We start from the raw sequence: 18,069 nt of genomic DNA, 5'->3' as shown, positions 1-18,069 counted from the left end.
TCATGTCCATGCGTTAGATTAAGATAGAAAGTAAACATGTTATGCCGGAACTCTTCTGAATTTCGTGGAAATTAAATAACATTTTTATCCATTTTGGTAATGACTTCATATTTACTCAGTATTTACCATTAACGTTGCATTATTAAACCATTCAGTGTTGAAGTACGTAGCCAATTAATCTTTAAACAAGTTAGTTACGTCTCGTCAGCGGTAATAGTGATGTAAAAGTTAGAAAAAATAGAATGAAAGCCTCTTCTATACTACGTACGAATTTCTGACGTTTAATAAATGTCAAACGGAGAATTGCTAGAGCCTCTACCGTCAAAGCGTGTATACTTCAATTGCATACTGTACTCGACACTACAGGTCGACTTTTAATGTACTTCGTTGAAGTAGGCTTGCGCTTATGTTGTGCAACCGGCGATAGTGCTTCATTCGTGAATCGCCCTTCTGAAGGGTTGCATGATTTTTATTGCATTTGAGTAAAGCTGGCCTCGGTGGCTTCGCGACTGACCGAGGGCAGTTTCTAGGTCTTTATGTATTTATCTCTAGTAAGTTTTTTAAGAAGATTTTCTTGCGCCCAAAACAAGGGTGTCCGTCGGTTCAAGTCACGTCGTGCTCTTGTACTTCCTCTTGGCTTCCGGCACTGCAGTCTTCAACCGCCTCCTCGTCCAGGTTTTCGTCTTCTTAGGTTTTCTTTTCCCAGCGGTAGTCATCAGGATTGGTTAAGTTTACCTCTGCGTCGTGGAAGGTCTGTTTGAGGGTTTGTGCAGCATAGGTTGTCTTCTTGCGGTGTTTAGGATCTCAGCGCTTGGATGATTGTTGCAGTTCCCTCGAGTAGCAATTCATCTTTTTTGCTAAAACCTTGATCTAAATGGTTTGGTATTTATTATTTTTTTAATACCTAAGGTGTGTGGGTTCTGAGGCTTAAACTGAGTCAAAGGATCAGACTGGCCACCATCTTTTAATATTTAGTTTATACTCTAGGGAAGTTCGATCTCCGTGTGTGACGCAATGTGGTCCCGATACATTATAAAACACACGGGACTTTTTGTATCGACTTTACTGCTTCGCTTGTAATTTCAGACTACATCACGATATATAAATATATGTCCAACTGCCAACCTATGCTATAACGAAACGAATTTAATTAGTTTCACACCATTTGCAGATGTACGACCTCTAGTTGTACGAACAATTCGGTGAAGTGTGTTTAGTTATTATCAAACAAGACAGTTTTATTTTATGCCGATAGATTTTTCAATAGCTGATCAATAAAATATCCGTTTGGGTGAGATAAGTTCCTTACATTTATTGTGACCGATGACCCAACTGAGCTTTTGGCGTATCTATGAGTGATGTCAATTAAATTTAAAATTCGCGTCAAATTATGAAAACTACGCCAAAGTGAAGTCATCAGCGTTCGATTGAGTCATAATATAATTATTTTATTGTGACATTCTTATAAAGACAAGTACATAAATCATTTCAATTGGCTTCCTTCTATATTATTATATTTTTCTTGATTTATCTGTCTGTAACGCATGATATAAAACATATGAAAAGTTGTAATAGAGAACGAGACTACGTGTAGTAGAGTGAAGTCATAGACGTAAATGCGAATTCTAAATTTGAAAAATAAGCTCACACAAATAAAAGAAAGGTCGTTAACAAGACAAGTGACATAATAAATTTGTGACAGATTAACATGTAGGTTAAAAAAATATTTGGTGTCGGGTAGGAGACACAATTTTGAAAATTACAATTTCTATAATGATAAGCTCCATTCTAATATATGTGTATGAATAAGTGTAAATGTAAGGCCTGAGGAAAAACGAGGTAAGAGAAAGAGAAAAATTCTACGGCTAATGCGACAGTTAGATGGAAGCGACTTGCCTGCGGGGATAGTTTTTTGCAAAAAATACGGAACAATTTTCGGTTTGCGCGAGCTACAGTTTTCCCGTCCATACACACGGGTTTCCAGATAACAACCGGTTTGTGCAGATCAGCTAGTGTTAAAGCATGAGCGTCTAGCCGGGGCTTAAAATTAATATTTTTTGTACACGTCGCCGGTAAATTGACTTGGATGACTATAGTCATTTTTTTAAAACTGCGAGTACGTGCTGCTGAACTTTATTGTTTTTTTTTTGTTATTATAATGTTAGTGGTAATTATTTTTAGATAATTTAGTAGAAAAAATGGTTACTATGTTGTGTTTAAATTTAGTACCTAGCCGTACTGAGAGGCAACCTAATGGTATAACGTTTTATAGTTAAGATAATATTAAAAAAAAATGTGGTTCTACTGCGCGTTATACGAAAAAAATACGGCTTCGTTTTGCCGAAATATACCCAATCTCTTTATACTACTTTATATTAAATGTGATTTTATTCAAAATAACGTATGTTACTGAACTAAGCCACGTCCAAGAATGTTGATAGGACGGTGGCACTACCACCTGCCAACTTTTCTTGTGCCTAATAACTATCTTAATTCTTATGCGTTCTTATTTTGTATCGAAACTGATATTGCCATGATTTTCCTGGAAAAAAAATAAATACTTAGTTTTAAATGTCACTAACGGTAGGTACTAGATTGTTTTCTTATATGTATTCGATTCTATACATAACTTCTAAATACTAAACGTATTTAATACGTGTTATTATAGTAAGTATAAACATTGTTTATATATAATTAACTATATTTCTTTTATTCAACGAATATGCAAATGTAGCATAGAGGTAATGCACGGAAGGGGCGTAAACCCGGGAGATGCAGGGTTCGATCCCTGCCGGGGTGGCTTACTTTTTTCAAAAAGATTTTTTTTATTGGTTATAATATATTTTCTCAGAAATTGTTTTTAAAAATTATGTTTGTTCAATTGTTTACTTATATACTTTACGTTCGTAATATACACCATCTTGGCATGTATAATATACGAATATCTTTTATGTCAATATCACACAATATGACCTACAGGATGTAAAGAATTAATATTTCGTCGCTGTAGGATTGGTTTCCCGAATATACCAAATGTTCAGAAGACGAAAAACAAATTTCATAATCCTATATTTAAATACATGGAGATATTTAAATTGTTATTTTTACAGCATATGAATGATGTATTCATTACCATTACAAAGTAATTTAAAGAAAGGGATGGTTCTCGTCCAATTAGATACAAAAAAAAAAACATTCTGCATTAAGAGGTCGATTTCGACAAAAGCGGATATTCGGGAAACCAATCCTATAGCGACGATTTGTGTTTAATACATTTATAAATATGTAATTTATTACTGAAATCATCTCCTCAATAAATAAATGTGCAACTTTCCTTTTGTTTATTTGAAAATCTTCTCAGTTGGAACATATATACAGCACACGACACCTCCAAGAATCCCTGTCGTTTGCCAATGTTCTTGCATCTTCCCATGTCATGTAAACATCCTAATTACCGGTGAGGGAAATCTCTAAGTGATTTTCTCAAAGCCAGAGTGTTTGTGATTGTTTCACTTCTATTAGGTACTAAATTTTACTATTGTGTTTCTACACTACCGTCGTTGGGCTTCTTGTAGTGTTAAAATTATAGATACCTATATAATTTTTACTATATAGTGGCCTTCCGCGACAACGCCCGTCGTCTTGAAGAACAAGCAAGTCAGGTTTAAATTTTCTCGAAGTATTCGCAGCCGTGAACAAGCCAGATTTAACGTCACCTCTTTACTCTCAGCAACATGTTGTTTGGTTTGCTCTCCTGTATCTTCAAACTGTAAATTTACTATTAATTGTTTTTGACGTAGTGTTTTGAATATATCCAGCACTCGAAATGGATCGGAGCGCCGTTCCGGTTCATGAAATCTCCAACAATATAGTTCTGCCTCGTGGAAAAAATTGATCGTTTGAGCTAGATAGGCTGTATATGTCTGATATCTTATTTTGATAAAATTACATAGTAATGATACCATAATACCTAAATCCCCCATCAAAAATCGGCAATTGGGAATATAATGATATAATTGTAACTGTAAATGAGTCAAGGCTAGACCAGGATGCACGCACAGCGAAACAAACAAAAAGAAAGTTACCGTTAGCTGTTTTCTGGGCGGACGACGGATCGAGAGTAGGTACGAGAAGTCGGTAACCTACCATTGAGCCTTGAACGTCGCCTGTTAATACGATTTGCCACCTTTTGCGCCAAAACGTGCGTTTACGAATGTTATTAATAATTGTTACATGTCGAGCGAAAAATACTTAATGTCCCTGAATCGGTGTTTTTAATAAGTGGAAAAGTGTAAATCAACACCCTACGTAAACCCATACCCATCAATAAGTACCTACTTACATTAATATTTTCTGAAAATCATTTAGCGCTCCGGTTCGTAATATTTTCCTGTTCTGTGTATCTTATTTTAGATGATAACAGAGTGTTATATTTTATCAAGAGCTCAAAAAACAATCGGGTATAGTAATTTCGAGACTATCATCATTAAAATTTTAAACCTGAATTGAAATCAAAATTGCTCTATATTTGCTAGAGAATAAAATAAACTATTGCATATCTTATCATCGTTATTTGTTTTCAAATGTTTAAGTCTTGAAGGTTTCATTGTTTCATTTGACATTATTAAAAGTTTTTTGTGTTTAATCAGAAAAATAGTAAGCACCACAAGCCATAGTACATAGTAGCTATGTAACACAACACAAAAAAACATGCACGATCAGTTTTTCAAAATCTTCTCCTATATTATTTTAGCTCCCACAGCCTCCCAAGAGATGTTACTATGGTCACTCTGGATCGGCTTTCTACTTGAGTCGGCAATATCCAAATACATTAAAACGTACCTGATCTATCAGCATGACGTGTTGTCCATAGGAGCATCCGGGTTTCGATTGGTCGTCATTGTCCGGGCGAATCGTGTTTTCAACAAACATCTCATTAATATTTACGACTTTATTATCAATCTCGGATTTTATATCAATTTTAGTTGCAGGGTTCTGAAAATATCAACATGAAAATTTTATAAATGCTCACTTTTAGAAACAGTATTAAGTATAAACAATACAAATGCTTAATCTCCAAACCAGCCAACTGCACTTTTGACCAAAAATGAGAATTTGATAACATTTTGTTAAAAAGCATGTTTTATATGCTCAACACTAAAATATTGTATTAAATTATAGTGCAGCTTATTTGCAAAACAAAAAATCAAATGCATTTTTGGAATTGTTAAATTCCGCTCGATAGTTAAATTACTATATTTTTTTCTCCTTTCTGAAAACTTTACTCAAATGAAGTTAGCTGGTTTGCACATAAGGCAGTCATATATGAGGTATTATGTATGATTAATATAATATAGTGGTGACGAAACCAGCTGATAATGAATGTATATAGTATATTTTTTTCCAAGCTTCCATCAACTGTGACTGCAAATATTTATTAATGCAGGTATAAATAGCCGATCTGTATGAAATTAGATAAGTACACTTTGCATTGCTATTCTTTTGGCTAGTATGTGTCATTTTATACGTTTTTAGATCGCAGAACCGAAAGAGTTTTTGTACATTTTCTTGTCTGAAGTATGTATGTATTGTCATCTCCCTCCATTTACGAAAGTGAAAAGATGCTGTCACTTTTATTCTTTTATGTTTTTTCGTCTGGGTTCGGGACTTGGAGGTGGATAAATAACACACCGGAATTGTGGTTGGAAACGACGTGATTTATTTAGTGTAATACTAGGTTAATACATTTTATATATATTTTTTTTTAAGGAGGACGAAATGTATATGTTTACGATTTGGCTGTCTGCAGCGTTCTGTCCGCCATTTTATATTTTGCTTTCAGCGAGAAGCACCGTTTTCGACAGTGCTTTCAGCGACCTCTTCCGCTGAAAGCGGTCTACAATGGCGACGTTGCAGATATTTTTTAAACGGCCGCGATTTACAGCATTGCCAGCTTTATTAATATTTACTATTATTTATTTTCGCAATCAACCCTTACTATTTGTCAGCTTGCTACCAATTCGGGTTTTTCTAGATCCACAGAGACCTCTCCAAATGGGGACCATTTGAGAGTGTAACAGTATATAAGTGAATTAATGAAATTCAATTTCTATGATGTCAAGTGAACAGTCTGAACAAGAGTAATTACACTCATAACATTAAAATGACTTTTCAACAATATTATGACGCAACTTATGCGACTTCATTCTACTAGAACTAATACATGAATAATTGCACATATCACATTTAAACGGTCTATCACCAGAATGTGTCATTTTGTGTACTTTCATATTAGAAAACATTGAACAAGAGTAATTACATAAATCGCAATGAAATGGTTTGTAACCAGAATGAGTCATTTTATGCGACTTTAGATTACCGCGCTGCGAAAATTTAGACGGGCATATATCGCATTTATATGGTTTTTCTCCAGTGTGTAATATTTTATGTTTTTTTAAATTGCTGAGCACTGAGAATTTAGTCGAGCATACTTCACATTCAAATGGTTTTTCACCAGTATGTGTCATTTTATGCGTTTTTTGATCGCGGAGACGCGAGAATTTTTTTGGGCAGATGTCGCATTGAAATGGCTTTTCACCAGAATGTGTCAATTTATGCCTTTTTAAATAGTAAGTCGTAGAGAATTTAGACGAGCAAATATCGCATTGATATGGTTTATCAACAACATGCGTCATTTTATGCACGTTTAAATACATGAGCAATGCAAATTTAGATGAACATAAATCGCATTGGAATGGTTTTTCTTCAGTATGTGTCAATTTATGCTTTTTAAAGAATCCGTCGTAGAAAATTTAGAGGAGCAAACATCGCATTGATGAGGTTTTTCACCAGTATGTGTCATTTTATGCACTTTTAGAGACCTGAGCTGTGAGAATTTAGACGAGCACAATTCGCACTGATATGGTTTTTCGCCAGTATGTGTTATTTTATGCATTTTTAGATAGTTTAATCTGGAGAATTTGGATGGGCAAACATCGCAGTGGAATGGCTTGTCATCTGTATGTATCAGTTTGTGCGTTTTTAAATTAAACAACCACGAGAATTTTTTTGAACATAAATCGCATTCATATGGTTTTTCACCAGTATGTGACATTTTATGCACTTTTAGAGACCTGAGCTGTGAGAATTTAGATGAACATACTTCGCATTCAAATGGTTTTTCACCAGTATGTATCATTTTATGCCTTTTTAATTTGTACAACCACGAAAATGTTTTTGAACACACATCGCATTGATATTGTTCTTCCCCAGTACGTGCACTTTTATTTGTATTTTGATCTAAAATTGAAGAATTCATACACGAAACATTGTGTTTTTTTAGCGCACTCGAAGATTCAAATATAGAGTGACAAACACTACAAACAAAATTACGCGGATAATATATCACTTTGCTCAGTTTAATCCGAATCACCTTCGGCAAATACATTGTCTGCATTTCTTGTTTGATGTTTAGTTCATCTATAATTATCTCGGGATGCTGTGTTTTCTCATCGTGGAATGCAGACTTGGAGTCCTTGGTGAGATTACTCCCTTCAATAACTTTATCGAAAATCACGACAGGCAGGGAACTCTCACACTTAATGTGGCGCCCAGTAATATCTCGCTGAGTGGAAATCTATAAAAATAATAATAATAAACAATTTGTTTTATTTTTTAAAGCACAACCAACACAAGACAATAATTCTCATAAAGAGAATACAAAATACTACAAATATATTAAATCTTGTTAATATTCTGTCACTAACGTATTTTTTTTTTTTAAATATTTTTGACATTTATTTGTTTATTGACAGTATTATTTTATTAAATAAAGACAAGGGAGGTGCCAAGATTAGATTTTTTAAAGGGGATGTCGTAACATAAAGTTTAGAAACCACTGCTCTATATACTGTGTACGGCGGAGCTACAGAAACTTGTATTTCCTGGAATGATGCAAAAATACATGGATTTTTGGAGGCACCGTGCAGTGTCCATATGCTCCAGTTAAAGGGCGGAGATGGCAAACGATTGATAAATATTCGCTCATTCGCAAATAATAAACTAATACACATATAATAAAACATATATTCTATCGAAAGCATTTTTATATCCTTGATTTCTTGGAAAGGGTCAAGAATGTGAGTGATTATAAAATCAAGTTATGGCAGACATCACAGTGAATCCAGTATTTTTTTAAATATGAACGAAACAAATAGAAATTTCAAATTATTTTGCTCTATCGCGTGTGCGTAGGCAAGTCGCCCCACAATGCTTTTACAATTTTCTGAGCAGCATGCGTTATACACAATGAGCATGTGTTATACTGAATAAAATGCGCAGTCAACAACGACATAAATGCACATAACTGACAATTACCCTCAATAGGTACCCACCTGTTTTCCTTCCTTGAAAGGAACGTAAATACGTTTGAATGAATGTCACATTGTGAACAGTTAATTTATAATAATAACTTAAAGCCAATAGACAATAAAAAAAATTATACATTATAACGTACCTGATCGATTGGTATGTGATTTCCATAAGAGCATCCGGCTTTCGAATTGTCATAAACGTACTGGTGCATTGTATTTTCAACGAACATCTTATTATCAATCTCGGATTTTATATTACTTTTAGTTCCAAAGTTCTGAAAATATTAACATAATATAGCTATTATACCACTCAGTGATAGACTCAAGGTGGGTGACGAGTTATGGATTGTCTTTGGTATTTATATAAATGCAGTCCATCTTTACAATACACATTATCGCAATCACAATATACACTATTGATCTAGGTTTTGGTGGAGGAAATGCAGTCTTCCGCTTCCGCTACATTGTTTTGTTTTGATTTGTGTGACTAGTGTGACTAGCGTGACATACTTCAATATGTGTTTTGTTGTCAAAACAAAACAAAGTAGCGGAAGCGAAGTCAGCATTTCTTCCTAAAAACCTAGATCAATAGTGTATATTGTGATTGCTATAATGTATATTGTAAAGATGGCTTGCATTTGTATAAATACCAAAGACAATCCATAACTCGTCACTCACCTTGAGTCTATCACTTGGCTCACTACTCATCTCGAGTCCAGTCACTCGACATAGTCAACCGTCATACCACTCTAGCCCTGTCTCTTGGTTATATTAACATCTCGATAGTTAGTTTTCTCAGTTCAATAATATAGTCAATATTAGGAGTAGAGCCGTAACCAAAATTATAACATTACCTACTCTGTCATATTTATCAATGTATGTATTTATTCTTGTAACGATCAATAAACTCTCTCCTCGAAATATCCAAACAAATACAACATTTTCTCTCAACACATTATACCCCAAATCAGCGCCATCTATAGAATAATAAAACCTGAGCATATCTTCATGCACAAGCAACGAGTGGTCCACTGTTCAGCTGTCAAAATCAGATCCCAGATTGCTGGACATATTGATTCACCCTTTCTCGTTTCAAATTGAATTATAAAAAAAATTCAAATCAAATATATTAACTATCAGTGTTATTTATAAATAATATACATTCCTGTTATTCATCAGCTGTCAAAGTCAGACTAGTCCTTCACACAAAAACGGTGGTAATATCGATTTCCAAAAAATATATAGCATTGACAAATGCATTACATTATTGTAGATGTGTTAATGCAAGTGTATTATTTATCATGTAACTCATCTATTCAAATCAAACCATTCCCTGTGTGAACACGACAGACGCGTCAGTATGGTCACTCTATAATAGAACAATGATAGGTCATCCATAGACAACAACGGAAGGAGCGGAAAAAGTACGACCAGTCGTTGTGAATGTATCGGCTTTCTACTTGAGTCGGCAATGCCCAAATACATTAAAACGTACCTGATCTATCAGCATGTGTTGTCCATAGGAGCATCCAGGTTTCGATTGGTCGTCATTGTCCTGGCAAATCGTGTTTTCAACAAACATCTCATTAATATCTACAACTTTATTATCAATCTCGGATTTTATATTAATTTTAGTTGCAGGGTTCTGAAATTATCAACATGAAAATATTATTATATAACACTATCGCAATCACCTTCAACCGAGGTAAATCCATTGATGGATGAAAGCTTCCCCCATCTCCCACTAATTCTCAAATCCATGCCCCCTACATCCTGAAGCAGGCCCCTAGGCTAGGATCTTTGACGGCCCCCCTACCTATCGCTAAAGATAAAGGCAGTCTGAAGCTCTAGAGTAGCGTTTTGCAAATGGTGTACGCGATAAAATTAATGTGTAGGTACCTATATTTAGTGTTTTTTGTATACTTATTTAAATCCATCTATTTGAATTATTTGTCGAGTATCGATACACAATCAAAAATTGTATCGAACCACATAATTTTAAATAATATTAATATTGAAGATAAATAGATTTTTTTTACTATTCGAGAGGATTTGTGATGTGGTCGATTAGCCACGCCGGGCCCCCAGGCTAGAGCCCTGTCAGCCCCCCCCCTTGTAGAGGCTATGCTCAAATATATCAAAATGATTTACATATGAAGTAATTTACATTCTTTTTTTATACAAAAATCGATGTTTGTAAAATAAATATAAAAAACTATTATAACTATGAATCAGTTAAAAATATTTAAAAGACAGAGATAACTTAATAAACCTAAATTTTAATGGGACTCTATGTTCAAGACTGTTATTGTTATATCACCTTTTCGGTTACCCAGCCCGTTAAATTACAAATATTTCAGTTAATTTGCAATCCTTTATCTCTTTATTTCGAGCTATTCCTAGGTTCATCAATATTACATCGATTTTTTTAAAATGATTTTACCGAGGCTTTGACTGCGACTCGCTGTCATGTCGCCTCTTCTCTTCTAGAAGGGGTTCGCCGACCAGGTCCTCACTCCTATTCTGTTCAAGAACTTTAGAATTTTGCCTATCTCTTCCATCTTACCCACCGCCAGGGCACTTTCAATTCGTCGACGTTCTCAAAGATAACCGCAATTCCCAGCTATACTCTGTGTCGTTCACATTTAGGGCAATGTACTGCTATATGTACAATTTCCTCCAGAACATCACATTCAACGCAGAGCTGCGAATCGCTGTTTCCCATAAGGGCATCAAATATTTTATAGTATGATCCTCGTAACTTTGCAATAATTATACACAGTGACTAGATTTTTGTTTAATACGCACTGCGTATTAGTGTATTAGTAAATGCCAGGCGCCTGATTGGCTGATTTCATGAAATAATTTTTAAAAAATCTATTCCAAACTGCAAGGTTACGTGGAGGGTCGTCTACCCATTGTGTGCCCTGTTCTTATTTTCAGCATCGGTACATTCCTCTTCTATGGAGACTCCACAAACCAGGGCACCAATCATTGGAATGGAAGAATGGACTACATCGAATTAGAACGTAACTATTTTAAAAATCGATAGCATTACCCAGAAAATAAGTACAATTGCTAGATATTCATCAGATCTCATTTACCTGCAATTTAATTATAAATGCAACCATGGCCCTCACATCCTAAAGCGGGCCCCCAGGCTAGGATCTATGACGGGCCCCCCTACCTATCGCTAATGTTAAGGCCAGTGTGATTTTTTACAGCAATGTTCCCCAAATGGTTTCCACGGAACCCTAGGGTTAAGGGTATTCCGTGTATTTTTACCGATTTTTAAATAAATCCAGTTAATTTATTGAGTTGTCAGCACTCAGCATATTATGAAGCACTGATCGCGACCACATTTTGTGGTACCCAAGTAACATGGAACCCTTCGCCATATATTCGCCAGAAAACACATAAAATAATTATATAACAAAATTCTACGCGTGAATTATCAATTAAATTATATCAATCAAAATATCACATAAAATTATATCGCACACACATATTTTTAAATGTTAATAATCATTTAGGAAAATAGCGCGACTTTTTATACTACTAGAACAAATTTGTGGTGTTTTTCTCATTTAACTGGTCGGCTTGCCACGCCGGGCCCCCAGGCTAGAGCCCTGTCAGCCCTCCCCCTTGTGGGGTCCATGAATGCAATGCACCCCAACAAGTAGGTCAAGATATAACATCATAAATCGTCAGGTGTTCGAATTTAGAACAAAGCTCATTGCAGTTTAAAAAGTATGAGATTAAATGTCAAACGTTAGCATGTGGCGTCCTCACTGGTGGATCTTATAGTACTTGAACATAAAACGTACCTGATCTATCCGCATGTCTTGTCCATATGAGCAACCGGGTTTCGAATCGTCGTCTTTGCGAATTGTTTTTTCAATAAACATCGCATTGAAATCTACACCTTCATTATCAATCTCTGATTTTATATTACTTTTAGTTGCCTGCATCTGAAAATATCAACATATTATTATTATTTAACACCATCGCAGTCATTTTCAACCGACGCAAGTCCACTGATGGATGAAGGCTTTCCCCATCTCATACTATTGCTCAAACAAATCAAAATGTTTTCAAGTAGGTAAGAAAAAATTAGTTTTTTTTATAAAAATCGATGTTATCACATTGCACACAGTTGCTCGTAGCGGGAGCTTAGCGAGGGCTCACGTGTGGTCACGTGACGTGATTGTTATGTGTTTTATAGCAAAACTTTTCACAGGGCAGCGGTCAATAAGCCCCGTTTCAGGCGGGACACCGGTGTCGCTCTCGTATATAATAAGGAGGCCTTTGTATTCAAGTAAAGGGCCCTTTGTATTATGTTTATGAACGCCCAGAGCTAATGTGTCAACGCATAATTTCGCGACATAAATTAGAACATAAAACTGGTTGCGGTCATAAAAACATGTGTGTCGGCGGCGTGAGAATGTAGCGGCCGACGTAAAAGTGTACCGGACACGCTTTGACTCTGTAACGAGCCTAAACTAACCGAGATGAAAAGGGAGCCGCCAGTTCTTTCCATTAAGTTAATAATGGGTGAGGATGTTATAATTATGGATTATAGCTAAGGTATTTACATATTAATAACAATTAGGGAAACTAGCGTTTGCAGCTTACATCCTTTTGACACCTGTATTTAGTCGTGAACAACGTTATAATCCCTTAAAACCTAATTCGGAAAAAAGGGTTACATCCGTCTCCCTGTCTAAAGTAGTATTTAACAACAATAATTGGGGGAACACAAAATAATGAGAAACGGGCTGTCTTCTGGGTCAGTCTGAACAATGTTTAATTTTCGAGCGTGGATTTAATTATTCTCCTTAGCCGTACACTCATGGCTGAGGATCGTGACCACATTTGAATTTCTCTTTCCATCCTTCTCGATCTTCCGCTTCTCTCAGGGCAGAATGGATGGTGCCCCCAGTCAGCTCTTTCACTTGGTCGCTCCAGCGCGCAGACGCTCTTCCTCTGCTTCGCCTTCCCTGGAGGCCACCCAAAACTACCAGTCTCTCTAGGTTGTCCGGTCCGCGCCTGATAATATGTCTAAAAAACTGCAGAATTCTACTCAGACAAATTGTCGAGGGCCGTTCCTTTATCTTCAGTCTCTGGATGATTGACTGGTTCGTCCTGTGCTCCGTCCAATAAATGCAAGCATTCAGCGCCAACACCACATCTCAAAGGCATCAATTGCCTTCCGTTCCATTGCCTTCAGGGTCCACGACTCAACTCCGTATAGAAATATCGAGAACACTAATGTTTGAACAAGCATCATTTTTGCGGTAATCGAAATTCTCCGATCCTTCCATATAGTGGTAAGGCGTGTCATCGCATTTTTTGCAATCTTTGTGCGCCTTCTTATTTCCGCTTCGCATCCGCCTTTTCCACTGATGGTCGATCCCAGATATACAAACTCTACATACAAGTTTACTTTAAAGTGTACTTTAGTAGTGGATAGTAGAGTGGATTTAATTATCAAACTTTTATTACGTGTTAGGTTAGGTTATGTATTACACTCTTTTCTTATCCGTTGTTGAATACAATACGGAGTCTGTCCAACGATAGATAGTATTAATAAATATTGACCAAATTCGATATTATACTTTCACGACGCATGTATCTAACGATCTAAAACACACGTGAAATAAGTTCTGACAAACTAACCTCAAACGTACAAATGCCGTCGTCAACGATCTTTTGCTTCGTTGGATAAGGGCTGCCTTCCGGGCTGTTCGATGTTTTGATCGCTAGTTCAAACCAATTCTGATCTTCCTCGCCAGATTCGCCATCATTCGGTTCGCGTTTAATATCCATTTCAGGTGATTAGTTTGCAAACGTGTCACTATCGACGACGTAGCTCCTAAAAAAACAACACGTCACGACACCTTTTTGTGTATCCTGTTTGCAATTAACAATTATTCTGTAGAGTATTGCCAGTCAAATGGCAAAATGTTTCTATTATTACCTAGTGCTAGTGATTGACATTCATTATTTAACATAGATTTATATTTTATTTTAGAGTTAGATATATTTTTACAAATTATTAATACTAAACAAAAAAATCTATTATATTACAACGTTTTTCTTAGCTCGTATTCGTATTTGTCCGGTGGTTCTTTATCCGGTACAGATCTTGCAATCGATTTTTAACTAACTTACCGACTAGCTAGACATTTGAAACTTTAAAAATATATATGAACACGATGCCAATGCATTTTTTTAATACTTTTAGTTATCTTTACGTAGAATTGAATTAATTTTCTGTTAATTAAGCGACTAAATTATTAATATACGAGGGTGGGTCAATAAGTCCTTAGAAAAGCCGACAGGTGGCGCGACTAGTACTGCAAGCGGTTTGTTTTCATGCAGCGGCACTACCGATTCAGTATGCTGCGAAGTTTCAATCAGATTGGTCGGGTTGTTGTGTGTTTCTCGTACATTTAAAAAAAAAATTTGCTTGTGGAAAATGGAAAAATGAAAAATGGAGAAAATTGAGTTTAGAGTTGTTATTAAACATTTTAATATAAAAGGGTTAACAGCAAAGGAAATAAAAAATGAGTTGGATTTAGTTCACGGCATATCTGCTCCTTCACTTGCAACTATTTATAACTGGTTAAATGAATTTAAACGTGGTCGTACATCAAAAAGGATGAACCACGCTCAGGACGTCCTGTAGAGGTGACTACACCAGAAATGATCAATAAAATCCACGATATGGTGTTAAGTGACCGAAGATTAAAGTTGAGTGAGATAATTGAGGTTACAGGGATCTCAAAAAGTAGCGTCATTTCTATTTTACATGACAAATTGGGCATGAAAAATATTTCTGCAAGATGGGTGCCGCGTTTGCTCACAGTCGACAATAAACGCAATAGGGTGGTGGCCTCTAAAGCCCTGTTGTCGCTCATGCAACGCAATCCGGATGAATTTTTTCGTCGCTTTGTGACTGTAGATGAAACATGGATACACCACTATACTCCCGAGACGAAAGAACAGTCAAAGCAGTGGATTGCGAAGGCAAACCATGTCCAAAGAAGGCGAAAACCGTAAAATCAGCTGGTAAGGTTATGGCTACTGTATTTTGGGATGCACGTGAAATTATTTTCGTTGACTATTTGGAAAAAGGAAAAACAATAACAGGGGATTATTATGCATCTTTATTGGACCAGCTAAAAAACAAAATTGAAGAAAAACGGCCTCATTTAAACAGGAAAAAAATCCTCTTTCATCAGGACAATGCCCGTGTTCACACATGTTTACGATCAATGGCTAAAATTGAAGAATTGAAGTTCGAATTGGTCGACCACCCACCGTATTCGCCAGATTTAGCCCCCAGTGACTTTTTCCTTTTCCCAAACTTAAAAAAATGGCTAAGTGGACAACGTTTTTTTTCAAATGAAGAAGTCATCGATCGGACAAATGCTTATTTTGAGGACCTTCCGAAAACTTATTTTTCTGACGGTTTAAAAAAAATTGAGAAACGTCTAACCAAGTGTATTGAGCTCCAAGGAAATTATGTTGAGAAATAAAAAAAAAATACAAAAATAAAACCTGTTTTAATGCTTTTTTCTAAGGAATTATTGACCCACCCTCGTACCTTCACGTGCGTTACCTACTATGGAAATCAATATGACATTTCAGTATTATTTTTATCAAGTATAAATTTTTTTGATCGTTTAAATTGGTTAAGTTTATATGATTCAACAGAAAATTAAAAAACGTTGTACATAAAAAGTTATTTTTATCTTGTAATTATTTAGGAATTAGTACCTAATGAATAATTAATTTGATAAATTGACAACTTTGATTGAAGAAAAACATAAATCACCTTTATTCGGTCCGTGACATATAGATTCAAGGATCTAACCCTGACTATCTGCCTTCAAAAAATTAAGTCTGTTTCAAATTAAAAAAAATAGAGCTATTTATCTACTTAGCTATATTTTTTGGTATTTCTATAAGTTAGTTTTAACAACCTCACATTCATGTCAGGCCTGTCGTTGACATGTTGACAAAATATATTTTAGTTTTTTAACCGTACCTACGTACAATACCAATAAACCGTAGCAGACTTAAATGCTACCTACCTATAAATTATTCAAGGAGCCTGAAGCAGCGCTCGAAATGGAAAACTTTACGAACCGGAGCGCTCGACAATTTTCTGAATATATTCATTTTACATACTTACTTAGTAAAGTTATCAAATTGTGTGTGTATTTTACAAAAATAAGTTTGTTAGATTTTCTATTAGCTCTTATCTAGCTCAGACGGTCGAATTGATTTTCTACGAGACGGAGCGGTAATTTTACCAATTTCACGAACCGAAACGCCGCTCCGGTGCGCTACGGTCCATTTCGAGCCCTGGCATGAAGTCAAGTTTAGGCCATCCTCCCACGGCGCGACTTATGTCCGTCGGAACTGAAACTAAAATTCCAGCCAGTCTCTAGCTAATGTATTTCAATGGCGGCTCGCTGACGGCGAGACCGGAATCTCTCAGCTTCAAAACGGTCGTGAAGAGATGCGACATGCTAGTCGCGCGGTCTCTGAAGTTTCCAGTCACCGTAAAACAGTGGTACCAACAACATTAGATTTCGGTGAAAAATCATATTTTCTTACCAAAATTGGTAGCACTTCGTAAAAGCCGCTAGCGTCATATCGTAAAAACCGAAACAACCAGCAGAGACGTCAAAACTCAAAAGTACAAGATGAGCGAACAGACGTTTAATTTAAATTTTGTGGCAGAAGTCGAGAGACACCCCTGTCTGTATAATTACAGGCTACCACAATATTCCCGTAGAGATATTACGGAAAAGGCTTGGAATGAAGTAGGAAAGGCAATGAATTTAACAGGTATGTTCAAAATTCGTATGTATTTTATTTATTTATTAAACATTTATAATATACAAGAGAGAGCATATAAATGGCTTTACCCAACAAGAATAATAATAAATGAAATTATGTTATATTATCGTGCACATTATAAACAATAATTCCATTGCCAAGGCAGTGATGCACGTGGAGTAACAAAATGGTTAGCTAGATAATTTCTTAAAACGTATGCTGACGACTAAGCAGTTTATTGCAATATTGTTTTGAAGCGATGGTATCGCGTTTACTTGATTTGCATTAGTTACTCTTGTAGCAGTGTATTCAACACCTTGCCTTTTGCGGACATAATTATGGAGGATGCAAACAGCTTGTATGATGTCATTCACTTTTTCTGGGTCTCTACATCGTATTGGGCTATTCAATACTTGCCATTTTTCCGCCATCATCCCAAACGTACATTTGATAGTTTTCCTTCCCCGGCTTAATCTATAATTAAAAACTCGTCTGATATTATCCAGCGTTCGTTGGGGGAAGGGTCGCATTAAATACAGTGACAACGGAAACGCTTCATCCCCTACAAAATAATAGGGAAACACATTGTCTCCATCATCGTCAGGTAGCTTGGAGGGCGATGGAATATTAAGCCCCTAATTTGTGATCCAGTGCTTCGACAGCGGAGGCCCGAAATATGCCACCATCGCTGTTTCTTCCGGCATAGCCAGTTTCAATGGTTGTGTACAGCCCATCTGCGTCACAACATGCTATTAATATTACAGAATGGTATGATTTGTAGTTATAATGGCTTGAACCAGAATTGGAAAACTTTTCGATTCGTATGTGTTTTCCATCAATG

The 18,069-nt window shown here is 36.0% G+C and overlaps 1 protein-coding gene across 1 annotated transcript; it reads right to left on the bottom strand.

Moving 5' to 3' along the window:
- Nucleotides 1–5,697: 5,697 nt before the first annotated feature.
- On the bottom strand, nt 5,698–14,311 carry LOC147076357 (uncharacterized). The gene is made up of 5 exons (XM_085941246.1): nt 14,052–14,311; nt 12,200–12,343; nt 9,868–10,017; nt 8,516–8,647; nt 5,698–7,636 (listed from the first exon to the last, which is right to left on the bottom strand). Exons 1-5 carry the CDS (start codon nt 14,199–14,201, stop codon nt 6,776–6,778), a joined length of 1,437 nt encoding a protein of 478 aa, XP_085797372.1. The 5' UTR covers nt 14,202–14,311; the 3' UTR covers nt 5,698–6,775.
- Between the last annotated feature and the right edge of the window lie 3,758 nt (nt 14,312–18,069).

Source organism: Rhyacophila brunnea, unplaced genomic scaffold (assembly GCF_057557595.1).
Source record: "Rhyacophila brunnea isolate RB1 unplaced genomic scaffold, BYU_Rbru_1.0 scaffold_13, whole genome shotgun sequence".
Classification (NCBI taxonomy): Eukaryota; Metazoa; Arthropoda; class Insecta; order Trichoptera; family Rhyacophilidae; genus Rhyacophila; species Rhyacophila brunnea.
Note: the sequence above shows the minus strand (reverse complement) of the source record. Positions and strands in the feature narration are given on the sequence as shown.